Raw genomic sequence first — 20562 nt, forward strand, 5'->3', positions numbered from 1 at the left:
GTTTATGAAAATAGTTTATGACTCACAATGAAGATATATCCCAGTGAGGAAGAAGGATTCTAGGAAGGGGATAAATCAACAATGGTTAACCAAGGAAGTTAAGTATAATATTAAACTGAAAGAAAAAACATACAATATGACAAAGGTTAGTGGTAGACCAGAGGATTGGGAAAGTTTCAAAGACAAACAATGGTGACCAAAGAATAATAAAGAGGGTCTATGAGGGTAAATTAGCAAATAATATAAAATGGACAGCAGGAGCTTCTTCAAATATATAAAAAGGAAGAGAGAGGCCAAAATGAACATAGGGCCCTTAGAGAATGAGACTGGGGAAAAATAAAGGGGAACCAGGAAATGGCACAAAAGTTAAATAAATACTTTGTGTCAGTCTTCACAGTGGAAGACACTAATAACATTCCAAAAATGCTAAATAAACAAGGGGCAAAAATGGGGGAGGAAAATAAGTATAATAACTAGAGAAAAAGTACCAGGGAAACTAATGGGGCGACAGTATGGAGTTTCCTTGACTTGATGGGCTAGGATATTAAAGGAAGTAGCTACAGAGATAATGGGTACACTGGTAGTAATCTTCCAAGAATTCCTAAATTCTGGAAAAGTCCCAGAGGATAAAGGGGAACCAGTAGATGTAATATGCTTGGATTTCCAAAAAGCATTCAATAAGGTACCGCACAAAAGATTATTTAATAAAAGATTCCCATGGTGTTGGGGTAGTATATTAGCCATGGATAGAGGATTGACTAACAAACTGAAGACAGAGAGTTGGGATAAGAGGGTCATTTTCAGTATGGCAACCTGTAACTGGTGGAGTGCTGGGGCCACAATTATTTGCAACATATATTCATGATTTGGACAAGTGAAGTAAATATACTACTGCCAAGTTTGCAGAAGACACAAAACAAAGGTGGCAACTGGTGAGGATGACACAATGTTCTGCAGAGGGATATGGACAGGTTAAGTATGTGGACAAAAATTTGGCAAATGGAATAGAATGTAGGAAAATTGAGTCATAGAGCAATACAGCATGGAAGCGGGCCCTTCAGCCCAACTGGTCCATGCTGACCATGGTGCCCTCCTAGCTCATACCAATTGTCCGTGTTTGGCATTTGTGAAATTATGCACATTGGTGGGAAGAATAAAGGAGCCAAATATTATTGCAGAATAAATACTGCAAATAAAGATTGCAGAAAGCTGCAGCAGAGAGATTTCGGGGTCCTTGTGCATAAATTGCAAAAAGCTAGCATGCAAGTTCAGCAGGTAATAGGGAAGGCAAATGGAATGTTGGCCTTTATTTCAAAGCGGCTGGAGTATTAAAGTAGGGAAGTCTTGCTAAAACTATACAAGGCACTATTTAGACCACACCTGGAAAACTATGAACAGTTTTGGTCCCCTTATCTAAGGAAAGATGAACTAGCATTGGAGACAGTCCAGAGAAGGTTCACTAGGTTGATTCCAGGTATGGAGGGATTTTCTTATGAGGAGAGGTGAGTAGCTTGGGCCTCTAATTAGAGTTTAGAAGAATGAGAGGTGACCTAATTGAGACATGTAGAATTCTCCGGGGGCCTGACAGAGTAGTTGCTGAGAGGCTGTTTCTCCTTGTGGGAGAGTTTTGGGCCAAGGGGCATAATCTCAGAGTAAAGTATTGACCACTTAACACAGATATGAAGAGGAATTTCTTTTCTGAGGGTTGTAAATCTGTGGAATTTTTCACAGCAGAAGGCTGTGGAGGCTGAGTCATTAAGTATGTTCGAGACTGAGATAGACATCTTTAAGCAATAAGGGAATCAAGGTTTATGTAGAAAGTGGAGTTGAGGATTATCATTTTCTGATTTGATTTGTTATTGTCACATGTATTAGTGTACAGTGAAAAGTGTTGTTTCTTGCGCACTATACAGTCAAAGCATACCGTACATAGAGAAGAAAAGGAGAGTGCAGAATGTAGTGTTACAGTCACAGCTAGGGTGACTGTAACACTACATTCTGCACTCTCCTTTTCTTCTCTATGTACGGTATGCTTTGTCTGTATAGTGCGCAAGAAACAACACTTTTCACTGTACACTAATACGAGATAGGTCTATTCAAAAGTCTGATGGCAGCAAGGAAGAAGCTGTTCTTGAGTCGGTTGGTACATATCTTCAGACTTCTGTATCTTTTTCCCGACGGAAGAAGGCGGAAGAGAGTATGTCCGGGGTGCTCTACGACTCAATGCGTCGGGTCCTTGATTATGCTGGCTGCTTTTTCGTGACAGCGGGAAGAGTCAATGGATGGGAGGCTGGTTTGCGTGATGGACTAGGCTTCGTTCACGACTCTTTGGAGTTTTGTGCGGTCTTGGACAGAGCAGGAGCCATACCGAGCTGTGATACAAGCAGAAAGAATGCTTTCTATTGTGCATCTGTAAAAGTTGGTGAGAGTCGTAGCAGACATGCCAAATTTCCTTGGCATTTCATTCTCAGCCTGCTGAGCAAGTAGAGGCGTTGGGACCAGACAGGTTGTTGGTGATCTGGACACCTAGAAAATTGACGTACTCTACCATTTCCACCTCGTCCCCATTGATATAGACAGGGCATGTCCTCCACTACGCTTCCTGAAGTCGATGACTATCTCCTATGTTTTGTTGACATTGAGGGAGAGATTATTGTCGTCGCACCAGTTCACCAGATTCTCTATCTCTTTCCTGTATTCCATCTCATCAGTTTTTGAGATCCAACCCACTACGGTGGTGTCATCAGCAAACTTGAAAATCGAGTTGGAGGGAAATTTGGCCATACAGTCATAGGTGAATAAGGAGTATAGTAAGGGGCTGAGAACACAGCCTTGTGGAGCATCGGTGTTGAGGATGATCGTGGAGAAGGTGTTGTTGCTTATCCTTACTGATTGCAGTCTGTAAGTTAGGAAGTCCAGGATCCAGTCAAAGAGGGAGGAGCTGAGCCCCAGACCCACAGAGTTTGGAGCTAGGAATAATGGTGTTGAAGGTTGAGCAATAATAGCAGTCTGTCATAGATGTCTTTGTTGTTCAGGTGTTCCAGAATTAAGTTTAGGGCCAGGGAGATGGCGTCTGCTGTGGACCTGTTGCGACAGTAGGTGAACTGCAGTGGATCCAGCCAATCTGGAGGCTGGAATTGATTTGTGCCATGACTAACCTTTCAAAGCACACATCAGATCAGTCATGATCTCACTGAATGGCGGAGCAGACCTGATGGGCCAAATGGCCTATTTCTGTTCCTATAGGCAGAATCTTACGAGAATTTGGCAGAATGTCAGTTCTGGTGAGAAGATAGGCATGGTACGCCCCAGCTCTGTTGGCCTATATTCTCTCCAGGACTTGTCCCTTTAACTGCAAAAAATTGAGTGAGCATGGTTTGTGCTGTCATTCTGGTGGGGTAGGGACTTTAAGAGCCAGAACCGGCTTCTGTGAGATCAGGACGCCATTTTTAAAGGGTGCCCTGCTCATATTAACAAATATAACTTTCCTCCCTCCACCTGTTCTGTGGCCTCCCCCAGCCCTTCCCAAAATCCCTGGTATCTCCCCTCTCCTCCCCCGATCATTCCCGAATCCTAACCCCCTCTGATCCCTGGTATCCCCATCCTTCCCTGTGTTTGCTCCCCCCATCACCACAAATATATGAGTATCTGCATTTGAGGTTCCTCCTCAGGCCTGAAACATACTGGCAATGGCAACGTGTGCTGGGAATGTACCACAGGGCCTGGCCATGTCCATCTACCACAGGGGCTATACTGACTTTTGCCCCCTGGAGTGATCCCCTCGACAGGTTCACGTCTGGGTGAACCTGTTGTAAACCGAGGGGATGAAATCTGGCAAGATCAGGGGGTAGGGTTTAATTATATCTAAATTTATTAATGATTAAGTCCCCGGCGAGGGGCAGCAAAAGTTGGATATCTCATCTTGCTGGCAAGATTTGTGATCTCCAGGTTTCTCCAGATCTTGAGCCCCTGCTAGCAATCTCGGGGACGGAAAGTGCAGGCTCAAAATCCTGCCCTACATCTTATAGGCTTATCATTTTCATACATTTTGTGGCCTGTATGGAGATCAGCTGATATAGACCTGTACAAAGCTTAGCTCTCACACTGGGATCTGTACAAAGACCAGCTCACACAGTGTGGGACTTGCACAAAGATCAGCTCATGCACTGTGGAATGGGGGACCGATAAAAAGCTTGGCTCACACACTGTGGGACTGGTACAAAAGATCAGCTCACATACTGTGGGTTCTATATGGAGATTAGCTCACATACTGTGGGGTCTTTACAGAGATTAGGGACAGGATTTTCTCCCCCGGATGGAGATGAGTGCGGAAGTGGGTAGGCTAGAAGATTTGCACTGTGTGCCAGCGGAATGGCTTGCCGGCATCACACTAGGGCCATTTTTCTGGAATTGGAATGGGGGTCGATTCTCAGCAGGGCGACCGGCCTGCAAGTGGCAGGCTGCCAATTAAGGGGATTATATGGTCACTTAAGGCATTGGACACTAAGCCAGGTGCCTGGTGGCAGGCACCTCCCTGGTTACACCTGGAGCTGCAGGCCACACAATGGTCCTGCTGCCGATTCCATTTTTAATATAAAAGTTTAAAAAGTTGGAAAAAGGATGCATTAAGATGGAGTTGCACTCTCTTTCTCACTCTTTTACTCAACTGCAGGCTGCTGCTCCTTCTGAGTTAGAGGGCTTCCTATTCCTAAATGGCTGGCGAGGCTGCCCTCTAGCCACTAATTGACCAATTTGGATTACTGTTTCTTACAGTGCAACCCCCTGCCTGCTTTCACTTGAACTCACATGAGAACATGAGAATCCTGATTCAAAATCCTGTCCCAGCTCTCTCACAGTAGCACCTTTAAAGAGATCAGGAACAAAGAACAAAGAAAATTACAGTGCAGGAACAGGCCCTTCGGCTCTTCAAGCCTGCACTGACCTTGCTACCCGACTTAACTAAAGCCCCCTACCGTTCCGGGGACCATATCCCCTCTATTCCCATCCTATTCATGTATTTGTCAAGACGCCCCTTAAAAGTCACTATCGTATCTGCTTCCACTACCTCCCCCGACAACAAGTTCCAGGCATCCACCATCCTCTGTGTAAATATCTGCCTCGTACATCTCCTTTAAACCTTGCCCCTCGCATCTTAAACCTGTGCCCCCTAATAATTGACTCTTCCACCCTGGGAAAAAGCTTCTGACTATCCACTCTGTCCATGTCTCTCATAATCTTGTAGACTTATATCAGGTCACCCCTCAACCTCCATCGTTCCAGTGAGAACAAACCAAGTTTCTCCAACCTCTCCTCATAGAAGATGCCCTCCATACCAGGCAACATCCTGGTTAATCTTTTCTGTATCCTCTCCAAAGCCTCCACATCCTTCTGGTAGTGTGGCGACCAGAACTGAATACTATATTCCAAGTAGTGACCCCAAGTCATACACATTGGGGGCTATACCCATGACATACAGGTTCCCATTCACACTATATCCACAGAATTGGATCCATCTCTTGCCAAAGTCTGGAACATTTCCTGTTGAAAAATCTGAACCTAGATTTTTTTGTTCTTCTGCATTTCTCAATCTTATAATTTTTTGAATCTCTGCAGATAGACCCAAAGACAGGGCTGTCTGTCTGAGCTTTACATGTGTAGGATGAGCTCTGTACTAAATCTCTACTGTGCTCCCACAGGAACATTGATACTTTGATTGTTGACATCTACCCCGTGCTGGACACACCAGCAAAACAGGTGATCTGGCAGTTCATCTATCAGCTGCTGACATATGAGGAGCAGGAACATTGTCACCAGAAGATTGCCAGATTCCTGGGATACAAGGCAGCCGCAGGTGAGATGTGCTGATTGGTAAAGAAAAGCGTGTGAGGCTGCCCAAGGAGTGTGACCTGTGGAATCTGAGAAAGAAACGATTGAGTGTGACCTTCATGGGAGCAGAAAGAGACTGGAGCCTTTTGTGTTGCTGGCTGCACTGGATTAAGTAACTGTCAAAAATATCAACTCACACAGGAGCTCTCTGAGTACTTTCTGGCATCTTATCAAATAGGAATTTACAGCCCTCAAGTATAAATTCTTGCAGTATAATGCAATACCTTGAAAAGGCAAAGTTCTAAATAACTGAATGCCTGAATTAACTCTATGTGACAGTGCCTAGCCAACACAGAACAGTTTCCACCACCACCTCCTCTGCCTGGCTGATCTTGTTCTTTCATTGAATTGTCTCACTTCCTCCAAATAAAAGGTGTGGCCATAGGTACCCGCGTAGGCCCTATGTCTGTCTTTTTGTGGCGTTCATGGAATGTTCCTTGTTCCAGTACTACTCCGGTCCCCCCCACCCCATAACTCTTTTCTGGTACATAGATGGCTGTATCAGTGATGCTACCTGCTCTTACCCCAGCACTGGAAAGATTAATCAATTTTGCTTTCAATTTCTACCCTTCTCCCACCTTCATATGGTCCATTTCCAATCCTTCCCTTCCCTTCCTTGATTTCTCGGAAATGTTTTTGGGACAGGCTGTTGACTAATATTCATGACAAGCTTACCTTGACTACACTTCTGCACACTGTGCTTCTTGTAAGGACTTCGTTTGGAGAGACACAGTGCAATGGTAATGTCACTAGTAATCCAGAGGCCTAAACTAATCCTTTGGGAATATGGGTTAAAATCCCACCATGGCAACTGGTGGAATTAAAATTTAAATTAATAATAATCTGGAATTGCAAGATGGTCTCAGTAATGGTGACTATGAAATTCACTAATGCAGCCTTACCTACATGTCACTCCAAACTCTCAACAGTGACTCAGAAATATCCTCTGATGGCCTTGCCAGCGACACTCACATCCAATGAAAGAATAAAAAAACCCTTCTCCTTGTTTCTCTGTCTCCATTGCATCACTTTTGATGATGCCTCCTTCCACAGTGGTATGTCTGATATGTCCTCCTTTTTCCTCAACCGGGAATTCCCCACTCACTATGGTTGACAAGGCCCTCAATTGTGTCTGACCCATTTCCTGCACTTCTGCCCTCGCCCATTCTCCACCTGTCCAGACCATAATAGGGTCCCCCTCGTCTTCAATTTCCATCCCACCAACCTCCATACTCAAAAGGATTATCCGCCACCCATTTCACCACCTCCAGCATGATACCTCCGGCATGACACCACTAGCAAACATTATATACCCCTCCCTTCCCCCGTCAGCATTCCACTCAGTCCGCAAGTATGACCCTGACCTTCCAGTTGTTTGCCATTTCAATTCAGCATCTTGCTCACATGCTCATTTTTCCGTTCTTGGCCTGCTATAATGTTCTGGTGAAGCCCAACACAAGCTGAAGGCACAGCACCTCATCAACTAATTTGGCACTTAACAGGCTTCTGGACTGGACATTGAGTTCAACAACTTCAGACCATGAACTCTGGCCTCCATTTTGTATTTTCTCTTGTCAAATGCCAGTCTGTATTTTGTTTTTACTTCAAAACTGAGTGGACCTTAATTCTGCTCTTAATACCTACACAAATCTATGTTTTGTTTCTTTGTTATAAAAATTATCACTCTCTTTCTCACTCATACCAACTGATCCCTGTGATTTCTCACTCGCACTGATCTGTGATTTCTCATTCATATTGACCAATCTCTGTGATTTCTCATTCACACTGACCAATCCCTGCGATTTCTTTCTCACACTCACTGATCCCTGCGATTTCTCATTCACACTCACTGGTCTCTGTGATTTCTCACTCACATTACTCGATCTGTGATTTCTTTCTCATACTCGTTGGTTCCTGTGATTTCTCATTCACACTGATCGATTCCTGTGATTTCTCACTCTCACTGACTGATCTGATCCCTGTGATTTATCTCTGACACTGACCAATCTCTGTGATTTCTTTCTCACACTCACTGATCCCTGTGATTTCTCATTCACACTCACTGGTCCCTGTGTTTTCTCACTTGCTTTGTCCAATCCTTGTCATTTTTCACTCATGTAGGCAAATTTTTATGTTGTGCTTTGTTCGCAATGTATTTATTACCTATGTTATTTTGTTTAAAATTCTGAGTGAGATGAATTTTACAATCAGTGTTTAAAATGCATCTGTTCTGTTGATCGAAGTTCAGGACCACTCTTGATCCTCTTTTTGCTACAGAGTCTGGTGAAGGTGAGCTGATATCTGAAGGGCCTCGTCGTAATTCTGTCAGAACCTCATCGGTCTATCATGGCAGTGTGCGTGTACGTGCTGCAAAAGAGTCCACAATAGGTATGTCTAGGAATGTATATGCATGGATATTGGGTGAGAACAGAATCAGACTCAACTTTGATTTCTCCTGCAGCTGAATTTCCTAATGGCACTCATTGCCTTTGTTCGCACGTTAATCATATGGCAGAGTAGAGTTAGTGTGCTTGACCTGTATTTTAACGAGAATAAGTACCTTCAGGAGAGGAGAGCTAAGTGTAGAAACATCTTGCATGGCGCCTTCTACATTGGAGATTTAGTGGGCACTCTGGCTGCGACAGTTCACTTTCTGATGATAGAAACCCTTAATGTTTGCTGTACCCACGTTCACGCATCTGTAACCTGCACTCTTATCTTTCGCCGAGATCCATCTCACCATGACAGGAGGAGCAAGCTGGCCAGTCACACTCCAGCTCCAGTGCATCATCTTCATGTTTTGTTGGACTAGCATATTTGGCAAACCCCACTCGTTCTGCAGCACTCTACAGCATTATGACGTGTCTTCTCCTGACAAGGAACTATAGAAAGCCTTATTAGTGCTCCGTCTCTCTGAAGATTCATTCCAGCTCCGCCCCCACTGGGCATTAAATGGGCTATTTCACTTGCACATCACTCTCCAACACGCTGAGGCCCATTGTGCTGACAATCTAGCCTTGGCAGGGCAGGCCTCAGTGCCAGTTGGCATGCACAGAAGATCGTTCACCTGACTGCATTTCTCCACACAGGTCCGTGCCCTCTCTGCACTTATCCTTGCTGACTGCATAAGATAATTGAACCTTTTGCGACACTGAAGCCACATGCTGCGCACCATTTTGTGCCCACTAACCTGGGCGGTGACCTCTGCCAAGACCCTTTTGGTTAGGTGGGGGGGCCTTCTCTAGCCATCTGCAATCACCTCACATAATTGGCCATCAAGCAAAATATCACATTAACAACACGATTTCAGCCAGAGTGGATTTTACATCAGCTTCCAGTCATGCCGACTTTGGATGCACCCCAAGGGTAAAATTCAAGCCCAGGTCGCAGCGAGCACAGACTATAAAAAAGGTATAGAACAACTACAATAAAGTACCAAAAGGGCAAGGAGACCCCAGGGTGAGGGAGACAATACCCAAGCAAACCATAAGATGGTCACAGAGCATGTCAGTGTGATGAAGTACATGAGCTGAAGACTTTAGTGCAGAGGAAAGAGGTTGAGATGCAGCTGATAGGTTTTAAAATAGAACTTTTTGAAAATGCTGACAGTACCCAAACCGCAACAGCAGGTGGCATGGTGGAGTGAGCATATGATGTGTTAACCTAACCTGGTGTTGTGAGACTTCTTACAGAGTGAGCATATGGCAGTGAATGATGAAAAGTTACCCAAATGTAGCCCAAAATAAACAAAGACCTGCAAAAAGAAAATTAAGCTATACCACTGGAAAATATTCATATCAATGCTGAGTTGGAATAACTCACCCAGAAGTATAGCCAGGCACAAAAGCAGGCAGAAAAGATACTTGAAGAAGTTCCTGCCCTGAATGATTCTTTGAAAAATCAATACATGTCCTGAGAAAAGCATGAGGAGTTAAATAAGATGTTGAATACTACTTCAGAAAAAGCTGAGTTAGAACTATCAGTAGTGACACAGCAATGCACTGAGAATCAGAATGGGTTGGCAAGAGGTCAACAAAAAAAACAGTTGGAAGAACAGTATATTGTATTTTTAAGATAAAATGCAAAAGGAGCACATAACCCTTCAGCAATATGAAGAAATGAATACTGCCGTGAACGGTGGAATAACATTGAGGAGACACTGTTGAGGGGCAAGAAAAACTCAAGATGATGCAATGTTGAGCTTCTCAAAGAAAAGGAAAACCTGTTGAAGGACCATCACGTGCCATAAGGATCCCTCAGGTCAAAACTTGTTCCTCTGGAAAATTACAAAGAGAAGCAAAATGATTTTAATGTCACTCTGAAAGAACTGAAGAACCAGTTGGCAGAGAAATCTTAGGGATGTCCTGCATACCAGGAGGAAGTCAAGAAGACAAGAAAGAGACTGCAGAGCTAAAGAAAACGATTGGACATTTGAAAGAAAACTTGGCAAAACATTACATTTCCAAAGATATATATGAGGAAATGAAAATCAAGAACCTAGAATGGCTAGAGAAAATAAAAGATCTCACAAAGAAGTAAGAAGAGTTTCAGAAACAACTAGTGGAAGTAAAATTAAAGAATGGGAGCTTGAAAGATAGCACATGGGAATTATGTTCTGCTAATGAAAAGCTGCTCAGTATAAAGAACCAACTTTCACAAATGGAAAATGACTTTGCTAATGAAGAATTTGAACTTGATGAATTTCAAGTATCCGAAGTATCTTTTAAGCATTGTAAAAAACAAAAATGCTTGGGAAAGAATTTCTGATGAATCAGAACATTTGGTTGAATGTAGAATTAACAATCAAAACTGATGAAATTCTTGAACTTTGATCCAATCTGAGAAACTTGAAAAATGAGATGCAAAGTATTGGACAATCAAATCCAGACTTTAAAAGCAGAAAAATAAAATTCTAAGAAACAGATTAAGAGTCTAACAAATGGATTGAGTGAGTCTAGGGAGCAGCCAGTTTTTGTTTCATCATGCTTTCACACCACACTGCTTTTCCATTTGGGGAATAGTGGGGGAAGTGCTGAAAGGATTCCTGAGCTGATTATCAACCTGTTGAACCACATTATGAATGCTCCTTCTGTGACCAGCAAATCCTGGCACTGGACTTGAACCTGAAGCTTCTGGTCCAGAAGTAGGAGCACTACCACTATGCCACAAGACCTCCAGAGCAGTCAGTGACCAGGAAGAAAAATTCCAAAAGAAACTGAATGCCCAGGAGAAGTTGTTAAGCTTCTGCATAAGAACATAAGAACTAGGAGCAGGAGTAGGCCATCTGGCCCCTCAAGCCTGCTCTGCCATTCAATAAGATCATGGCTGATCTTTTTGTGGACTCAGCTCCACTTACCCACCCGCTCACCATAACCCTTAATTCCTTTACTGTTCAAAAATTTATCTATCCTTGCCTTAAAAACATTCAATGTAGTAGCCTCAACTGCTTCACTGGGCAGGGAATTTCACAGATTCACAACCCTTTGTGTGAAGACGTTCCCCTTCAACTCAGTCCTAAATCTGCTTCCCCTTATTTTGAGGCTATGCCCCCTAGTTCTAGTTTCACCCGCCAATGGAAACAACTTCCCTGCTTCTATCTTATCTATTCCCTTCATAATCTTATATGTTTCTATAAGATCTCCCCTCATTCTTCTGAATTCCAATGAGTATAGCCCCAGTCTACTCAGTCTCTCCTCATAAGCCAACCCTCTCAACTCCGGAATCAACCTAGTGAATCTCCTCTGCACTCGCTCCAGTGCCAGTATATCCTTTCTCAAGTAAGGAGACCAAAACTGTACACAGTACTCCAGGTGTGGCCTCACCAGCACCTTATACAGCTGCAACATAATCTCGCTGTTTTTAAACTCCATCCCTCTAGCAATGAAGGACAAAATTCCATTTGTCGTCTTAATTACCTGCTGCACCTGCAAACCTTGAGATTCCTGCACAAGGACACCCGGGTCTCTCTGCACAGCAGCATGCTGCAATTTTTTATCATTTAAATAATAGTCCATTTTGCTGTTATTCCTACCAAAATGGATGACCTCACATTTACCAACATTGTACTCCATCTGCCAGACCCTTGCCCAATCACTTAGACTATCTATATCCCTTTGCAGACTTTCAGCGTCCTCTGCACATTTTGCTCTGCCACTCATCTTAGTGTCATCTGCGAATTTTGACACACTACACTTGGTCCCCAACTCCAAATCATCTATGTAAATTGTAAACAATTGCGGTCCCAACACTGATCCCTGAGGCACACCACTAGTCACTGATCGAAACCAGAAAAACATCCATTTACCCCCACTCTTTGCTTTCTGTTAGTTAACCAATCCCCTATCCATGCTAATACATTACCTGTAACACCGTGCATCTTTATCTTATGTAGCAGTCTTTGGTGTGGCACCTTGTCAAATGCCTTCTGGAAATCCAGATACACCACATCCACAGGTTCCTCATTGTCCACTGCACATGTAATGTTCTCAAAGAATTCCACCAAATTAGTCAGGCATGACCTTCCCTTCATGAACCCATACTGCGTCTTACCAGTGGGACAATTTATATCCAGATGTCTCGCTATTACTTCCTTGATGATAGATTCAAGCATTTTCCCTACTACAGAAGTTAAGCTAACTGGCCTATAGTTACCCGCCTTTTGTCTACCTCCTTTTTTAAACAGTGGCGTCACATTTGCTGTTTTCCAATCTGCGGGAACCATCCCAGAGTCCAGCGAATTTTGGTAAATTACCACTAGTGCATTTGCTATTTCTCCCGCCATCTCTTTTAGTACCCTGGGATGCATTCCATCAGGACCAGGAGACTTGTCTACCTTTAGCCCCATTAACTTGCCCAATACTACCTCTTTCGTGACAATGATAGTTTCCAGGTCCTCACCTGCTGTAGCCTTCCTGTCATCAATTTTTGGCATGTTATTTGTATCTTCCACTGTGAAGACCGACACAAAATACCTGTTCAAAGCCTCAGCCATTTTCTCATTTCCAGTTATTACATCCCCCTTCTCATCCTCTAAAGGACCAATGTTACTTTAGCCACTCTTCTGTAAGGGTTCTGCAGATAACTCTGAAACAAAGACGATTGAACTCACGAGAGCAGTTGTTGAGCTGAATGAAAACATTAATAAGCTTGAAAAAGAGTTAAAAAATAAAAGAGTAAACAAATAATTGGCTAAATTTTTGAGACAAGTGGAAATCAAGATTCCATTTTTGAAACGTCAACTTCAGGAAGAACATGGCGGACCAAGGGAAAAAGAAAACCTGAGTCCACTCTATAAATGAATGGAGTGAACATTCCCCCTGGAAGGAACAGGACAAATCCATGGTGTCCGTACAAAGCAGATGGGTTGATGATAAAGAGAAAAACAACTCTCAGGAGCACAAAAAACAAATCAGATGGAAACACTCAAGTATTGGAAACACCAAATACTACGATTTCCACTCTGAACCACCAAAATTTTCTCAAAGCAACTGAGATTACAACTCCTCTGAACATGACAAGAACGAGATCTGGAAGAATTGTAAAGCCTCCAGATTGTCTGAATTTGTAAAGTCAGAGACTTAATCGAAGGAGAAGGGATATAAACATTGTTTTATACATATGTTTGGGTAAAGACTTGGGGGAGGTGTATTATGAGGATGTTTGGCATATTAAGGGTTAATGTGCGACTGGGAAACAGTACAACCTATGTTATGACATAGAGAGTCACATGATAGTGAATGGAGTAGTCGAGAAGTCCAATTAAAATCCTGGAATTCACACCCACAGTGCTGTTAGGGAGGATCTACACCTCAAGGACTGCAGCGGTTCAAGAAGGCAGTTCACCACCACCTTCTCAAGGGCAACTAAGGATGGTCAGTAAATGCTGGCCTACCAGCGACACTCACATCCCATAAATGAATAAAATAAAAAGAAGCCATGAAGATAGCACCCAGTAAAGGCCTTCACCTTGGAGCTGTATATAGTAATGTGTTACCAATAAACACTTAATGTTCAACCACACAAGCCTGCAGATCTCAGAGCAAAGAACAGAACAAACAACTGTACAACAGGAAAAAAACAACCTGAAAACCATTTATACTTAGGATATAGCTTTGAAAAGAATGCCTGTATCTTTGAATCTTTACTCATAATTGTTCAGAGGCAATGACCTAGTGGTATTAACGCAAGATTATTAATCCAGAAACTCAGCTAATGTTCTGGGGACCCGGGTTCGAATCCCACCATGGTAGGTGATGGAATTTGAATTCAATAAAAAATATCTGGAAGCAAGAATCTACTGATGACCATTAAATCATTGTTGATTGTTGGGAAAACCCATCTGGTTCACTAAAGTCCTTTAGGGAAGGAAAGCTGCTGTCCTTACCTGGTCTGGCTTACATGTGACTCCAGAGCCACAGCGATGTGGTTGACTCTCAACTGCCCTCAGGCAACTAGGGATGGGCAATAAATGCTGGCCAGCCAATGACACCCACATCCCACCAATGAAAAAAAAATTTTTTAAAAGATTATCTATACCTTACAATTATTCTTATATTATTGCCAAGAATTGGTTTTACCAATGGGAAGAATTTTAATTAATTTCCCTCTGTATGCAGTTACACATTTGGTTTACAATTTAATTTAAAATTTATCTTTGAATTGCCACATGTTCTGTACCTCTTGGCCTGCCTGACATTAAAGGAAGTTTCCAGCAGATTAAGAATATTAAGAGAGGAGGGACACAAGCATTTTAAAACAGCATGGATTAATATTAAAACACTGACTTTTAGAGCACCTACTTTTCACTCTGAGATGGACATTGCAGAATATTGTGCTACACAAATCATTTTCCCATAACGCTAGTAATATATTCAGTGTTTTGTGGTACAATGCCTCTGTCAATAAATGTGCAGTGTAACTTCAGAGTTTTGTATAAGATAGTTCATCAGCGAGATCCATGTATATATCTTTGTATGTAATATGGTTATCTATATTTATATAAATGATTTGGATGAGAATATAGGAGGCATGGTTAGTAAGTTTGCAGATGACACTAAGATTGGTGGCATAGTGGACAGTGAAGAAAGTTATCTCCAATTGCAACGGGATCTTGATCAATTGGGCCAGTGGACTGACGAATGGCAGATGTAGTTTAATTTAGACAAATGTGAGGTGATGCATTTTGGTAGATTGAATCAGGGCAGGACTTACTCAGTTAATGGTAGGGCGTTGAGGAGAATCACAGAACAAAGAGATCTAGGGATACATGTCCATAGCTCCTTGAAAGTGGAGTCACAGGTGGACAGAGTGGTGAAGAAGGCATTCGGCATGCTTGGTTTCATCGGTCAGAACATTGAATACAGGAGTTGGAATGTCTCGTTGAAGTTGTACAAGACATTGGTAAGGCCACACTTGGAATACTGTGTGCAATTCTGGTCACCCTATTATAGAAAGGATATTATTAAACTAGAAAGAGTGCAGAAAAGATTTACTAGGATGCTACCGGGACTTGATGGATTGAGTTATAAGGAGAGGCTGGATAGACTGGGGTTTATTTCTCTGGAGCGTAGGAGGTTGAGGGGTGATCTTATAGAGGTTTATAAAATAATGAGGGGCACAGATCAGCTAGATAGTCAATATCTTTTCCCAAAGGTAGGGGCGTCTAACACTAGAGGGTATAGGTTTAAGGTGAGAGGGGAGAGATACAAAAGTATCCAGAGGGGCAATTTTTTCACACAGGGTAGTGAGTGTCCGGAACAAGCTGCCAGAGGTAGTAGTAGAGGCGGGTACAATTTTGTCTTTTAAAAAGCATCTAGATAGTTACATGGGCACAATAGGTATAGAGGGATATGGACCAAATGTGGGCAATTGGGATTAGCTTAGGGGTTTTAAAAAAAAAGGGCGGCATGGACAAGTTGGGCTGAGGGGCTTGTTTCTATGCTGTAAACCTCTATGACTCTATAGTTCAGAAAGGCTTTGAGTTACAAAAGTGCACCTGCTGGAGGTGTATCCTCTGTGTGCGATGCTGCCTGAGCTATTCAATTGTGCAGTGGTTGGTAATCGAGTTCACACGCAATGTTTAAAAGTTTTTGGGGTTAAATTGCTAGATTGATGTCTGTGTGGCGGCTGTTGAAGTATGTGGGCGTAGGGCCATATGATGCCTCAGTGCAATCACAATCTCCTGCAGCTTTTTTAAAAGACTGTGTTTATGATTTTTTAAACGCAGTGACAAGCCTTTTACTCTGTTTACCTTGCACTCCAGGTATGAAGAAAGAGCCCACCACACCCTCCACCTCTACAGTAACAAAGCCCGACAACTAATGCCCAACAAACTGAACTCTCCTCCTCATAAGAGACCAGCAAGAAAGGAAGGATTGGGGAATCTGACATGTCCTAATTGCCAATGATTGTTGTTCTGGCAGTAAGCCTGGGCCCCTCTAGGGCACAAGCCTCAGTGTTGTACAACATGTGCATCCCCCTCGCCCGAGTCTTGCTTGAGGAGAGAGAGAATCATACAGTAAACAATCGGGATTAAAGGAAGAAACTGGAAATCTAAAATATCAACAGAAAATCATGTAATATTAACAGCAAAGCAGCCTACATCTATAAAAGCAATGGATGCATTTACATGGAAGCGTCCAACTGATAATATTAACCTGGCTGTCTCTTGTCGATTAGCTGCTCCTTCCAAAGTGGAATGGGTGGTTAACATAAACACAAGGTAGCTTACTGCCTCTGTGTGACTCAGCAAAATGAGCTGTCCTTCACATCTCCAGTTACAGACAGTTATTAAAGTTCCTGTTGGAACTTAACCTAATACCTTTTGTTCCACGTCTACCATTCCTAAGGAGATCAATATTGAATAAAGCATAATCTGGGTAAGTACAACACACATTCCTCCATCTGTCAACCATTTCGGTACTTTCAGGGTTATATGGGAGAGAAAGGTTGTAATAAAAACAGAGCAAGCTACTAAGTGCTGAATTTCATGGAGGCGCATATTGCTTAACCCACCGTTGCAAGGGTCAGGTGGCAATCGACAGACACTCCCTTCCCACCCCCCACCAAAAAAAAAGCCAGCCCTGCAGTGATAATGCAGTACAGGTTGGCTGAATAGGCTGTGAGTGGAACTTCTGCTCCATTTTATTGACTAGCAGCTCTAACAGTCCCAGCAGTGCCAGAACTGAGTAGTGGGCACTGCTGGGATTACAAGCACTGGCACCAAGAGATGATGAATGATTTTTTTAAATTCCTGGAGGTTCCAGAATCTGAGTACCTAATAAAAATCAGACTATTTGATAATCAGAAACCAAAGCAGACAGGGTCTTGGACTACATTGCCCAGGCTGTTCATTATAAAGCTAGGATGACAATAATAGAGTTAAATAAAGCTTTGCAGGTGAGACTTCATATATGTGCAACAAAATTATGCCTGGTCTAAGGGCATTGAAATAAAATTTGTGCCTCAGGTTTGCATTAGTTGGACAAGCAAAGACTTAATCCATCATTAAATTATTAAGGGCTTAAGTAACAAGCAGGTAGACTAAGGTCCCTGAGTTGTAGGACCTGGATGTCAGGCAGGAAGGAATAAAGTGGGGGTAACATCTGAGGGGAATGCCCCCAGTGTGCAAAGGAAACCCCCTCAAAGGCTGTGCCCCTCTTCCTTCCTGCCTTTGCAAAGACATTTTCAAAAGACGTTTCCTTACGTCCACCTGCTTGCTCACGCTGCCCGAGTAGCAAGTCCAGGAGGCAATCAGTGGGCCGGAAAATGTCATTGGAGGGGGGATGTGATGCCGGTCGCGACTTTCCCAGGCCATCTTTTATGGCTTAATCAACCTCATGCTAGAAAACAGCGCAAGGCTGATTGCCATGTTGAAATTCTAATTTGAATATCATTAATGAACCCAGGACAGTATCGTCCAGGCTCGCTAATGTTTCTGCCCCTGTCGGGAGAGGTTCCCACTAGCGGGGACCACGTGTGATGGCCTCACTAGTGGGGACAGAGGCCATTGATGCCCCCCCCGGGAGGTCGGGGAAGGGAAGGTGCCCCTTGGGCAGTGCCAGCTTGGTACCCTGGCAATGCCCACTGGGCACCATTGCACTGCCCATCTGAGGGGGCATTCCCTGAGGGGGCAGGCCGATCAGTGGTGATGGACGGGGGGTGGAACCGCTGCACACTGTTCACTAGGGACCGGTGGGGGAGGAAGGGGGCTGATTGGGGCTGGCCTGGGCACTCGGTGGGGCGGCGGGGGGTCAGGGAGGCTTGCAATATCAGGAGGGTCAGGGCTGGCCATCGAATGGGGGGGAGACATCGGGAGACCAGCAATGGGGGGGCCAGAGGGCATGCGCCAAACTCTCTACTGGGTGACCGGCGTATGCGCAGTGTCCCACTCAGCACACTGATGCCGGCCTCTCGGGTGGGAATAGGCCTGATGCCTCCTTACCAATGTGAATTCCCCAGCAGACACTGTGAAGCACAGAGTGCCAGAAATTCATCCGATTAAGTACGCCCAAATAACGGGCGGGAAAATCTCCATGATTTTCTCAAAACAAAACTAAGTGCCCAACAGGGGAAAATCATCTGTTTCTCGCCTGTCCAGCACTTAGTTTGTTTTTGGGAAAATCAGTCCCCTGTCTGCTTTGGTTTCTGATCATCAAATGGTCTGCCTTTTATTTGGTAGTCATGATGTGGAGATGCCGGCATTGGACTGGGGTAAACACAGTAAGAGTTTTAACAACACCATGTTAAAGTCCAACAGGTTTATTTGGTAGCAAATGCCATTAGCTTTCGGAGCCCTGCTCCTTCGTCAGATGGAGTGGATTTCTGCTCACAAACAAGGCACACAGGGACACAAAATCAAGTTACAGAATACTGATTAGAATGCGAATCTTTACAGCTAATCAAGTCTTAAAGATATAGACAATGTGAGTGGAGGGAGCATTAGGCACAGGTTAAAGAAATGTGTATTGTCTCCAGACAGGACAGCTAGTGAGATTCTGCAAGTCCAGGAGGCAAACTGTGGGGGTTACCGATAGTGTGACATGAACCCAAGATCCCGGTCTAGGCCGTCTTCATGTGTGTGGAACTTGGCTATCAGTTTCTGCTCAGCGACTCAGCGCTGTCGTGAAGGCCGCCTTGGAGAATGCTTACCCGAAGATCAGAGGCCGAATGCCCGTGACCGCTGAAGTGCTCCCCAACAGGAAGAGAACAGTCTTGCCTGGTGGTTGTCGAGCGGTGTTTATTCATCCGTTGTCGTAGCGTTTGCATGGTTTCCCCAATTTACCATGCCTCGGGACATCCTTTCCTGCAGCGTATCAGGTAGACAACGTTGGCCGAGTTGCAAGAGTAGGTACCGTGTACCTGGTAGATGGTGTTCTCATGTGAGATGATGGCATCCGTGTTGATGATCCAGCACGTCTTGCAGAGGTTGCTGTGGCAGGGTTGTTTGGTGTCGTGGTCACTGTTCTCCTGAAGGCTGGGTAGTTTGCTGCGGACAATGATCTGTTTGAGGTTGTGCGGTTGTTTGAAGGCAAGAAATGGGGGTGTGGGGATGGCCTTGGTGAGATGTTCGTCTTCATCAATTACATGTTGAAGGCTCTGGAGGAGATGCTGTAGCTTCTCCGCTCCGGGGAAGTACTGGACGACGAAGGGTACTCTGTCCACCGTGTCCCGTGTTTGTCTTCTGAGGAGTTCGGTGTGGTTTTTCGCTGTGGCACGTCGAAACTGTCGATCGATGAGTCGAGCGCCATATCCTGTTCTTATGAGGGCATCTTTCAGCGTCTGGAGGTGTCTGTTGCGATCCTCTTCATCCGAGCAGATCCTGTGTATACGGAGGGCTTGTACGTAGGGGATGGCTTCTTTAACGTGTTTAGGGTGGAAGCTGGAGAAGTGGAGCATCATGAGGTTATCTGTGGGCTTGCGGTACAGTGAGGTGCTGAGGTGACCGTCCTTAATGGAGATGCGTGTGTCCAAGAATGCAACCGATTCTGGAGAGTAGTCCATGGTGAGTCTGATGGTGGGATGGAACTTGCCATCATATAGTTGTTTCAGTGATTGTTCACCATGAGTCCAAAGGAAGAAAATGTCATCGATGTATCTAGTGTATAGCATCGGTTGAAGGTCCTGTGCGGTGAAGATGTCTTGTTCGAACCTGTGCATGAAGATGTTGGCATATTGAGGTGCGAATTTGGTCCCCATGGCTGTTCCGTGTGTCTGGATGAAGATCCGGACCTTCAGAGCACCCTCTGTGCTCTCATCCCACATACTCCCCGCGTTGGAGATCTCTACTGCCTCCTGAAGATACACAAGACAAACACACCGGGCCATCCCATTGTATCGGGCAATGGGACCCTGTGCGAGAACCTCTCCGGCTATGTCGAGGGCATCCTGAAACCCATTGTACAAAGAACCCCCAGCTTTTATCGCGACACTACGGACTTCCTACAGAAACCCAACACACATGGAGCAGTTGAACCAGGAGCACTCCTTGTCACAATGGATGTCTCGGCACTCTACACCAGCATCCCCCAAGATAATGGCACTGCTGCAACGGCCTCAGTACTCAATACCGACAACTGCCAGTTTCCAGATGCAATTTTACAACTCATCCACTTCATCCTGGACCACAATGTCTTCACCTTCAACAACCAGTTCCTCATCTCACGTGAGAACACCATC

The 20562-nt window shown here is 44.2% G+C and overlaps 1 protein-coding gene across 1 annotated transcript in view; it reads left to right on the top strand.

Annotated features, from left to right (window-relative positions):
• grid2ipb (glutamate receptor, ionotropic, delta 2 (Grid2) interacting protein, b) overlaps positions 1 to 20562 on the top strand; it is a 109699-nt gene that overhangs the window by 64477 nt on the left and 24660 nt on the right. The window contains exons 8-9 of the mRNA XM_078239868.1: positions 5697 to 5851; positions 8164 to 8274. Of these exons, the coding sequence (XP_078095994.1) occupies positions 5697 to 5851; positions 8164 to 8274 (266 nt within the window). The remainder of the gene's footprint in view (positions 1 to 5696; positions 5852 to 8163; positions 8275 to 20562) is intronic.

Source organism: Mustelus asterias, chromosome 23 (genome assembly GCF_964213995.1).
Source record: "Mustelus asterias chromosome 23, sMusAst1.hap1.1, whole genome shotgun sequence".
NCBI classification, from domain to species: domain Eukaryota; kingdom Metazoa; phylum Chordata; class Chondrichthyes; order Carcharhiniformes; family Triakidae; genus Mustelus; species Mustelus asterias.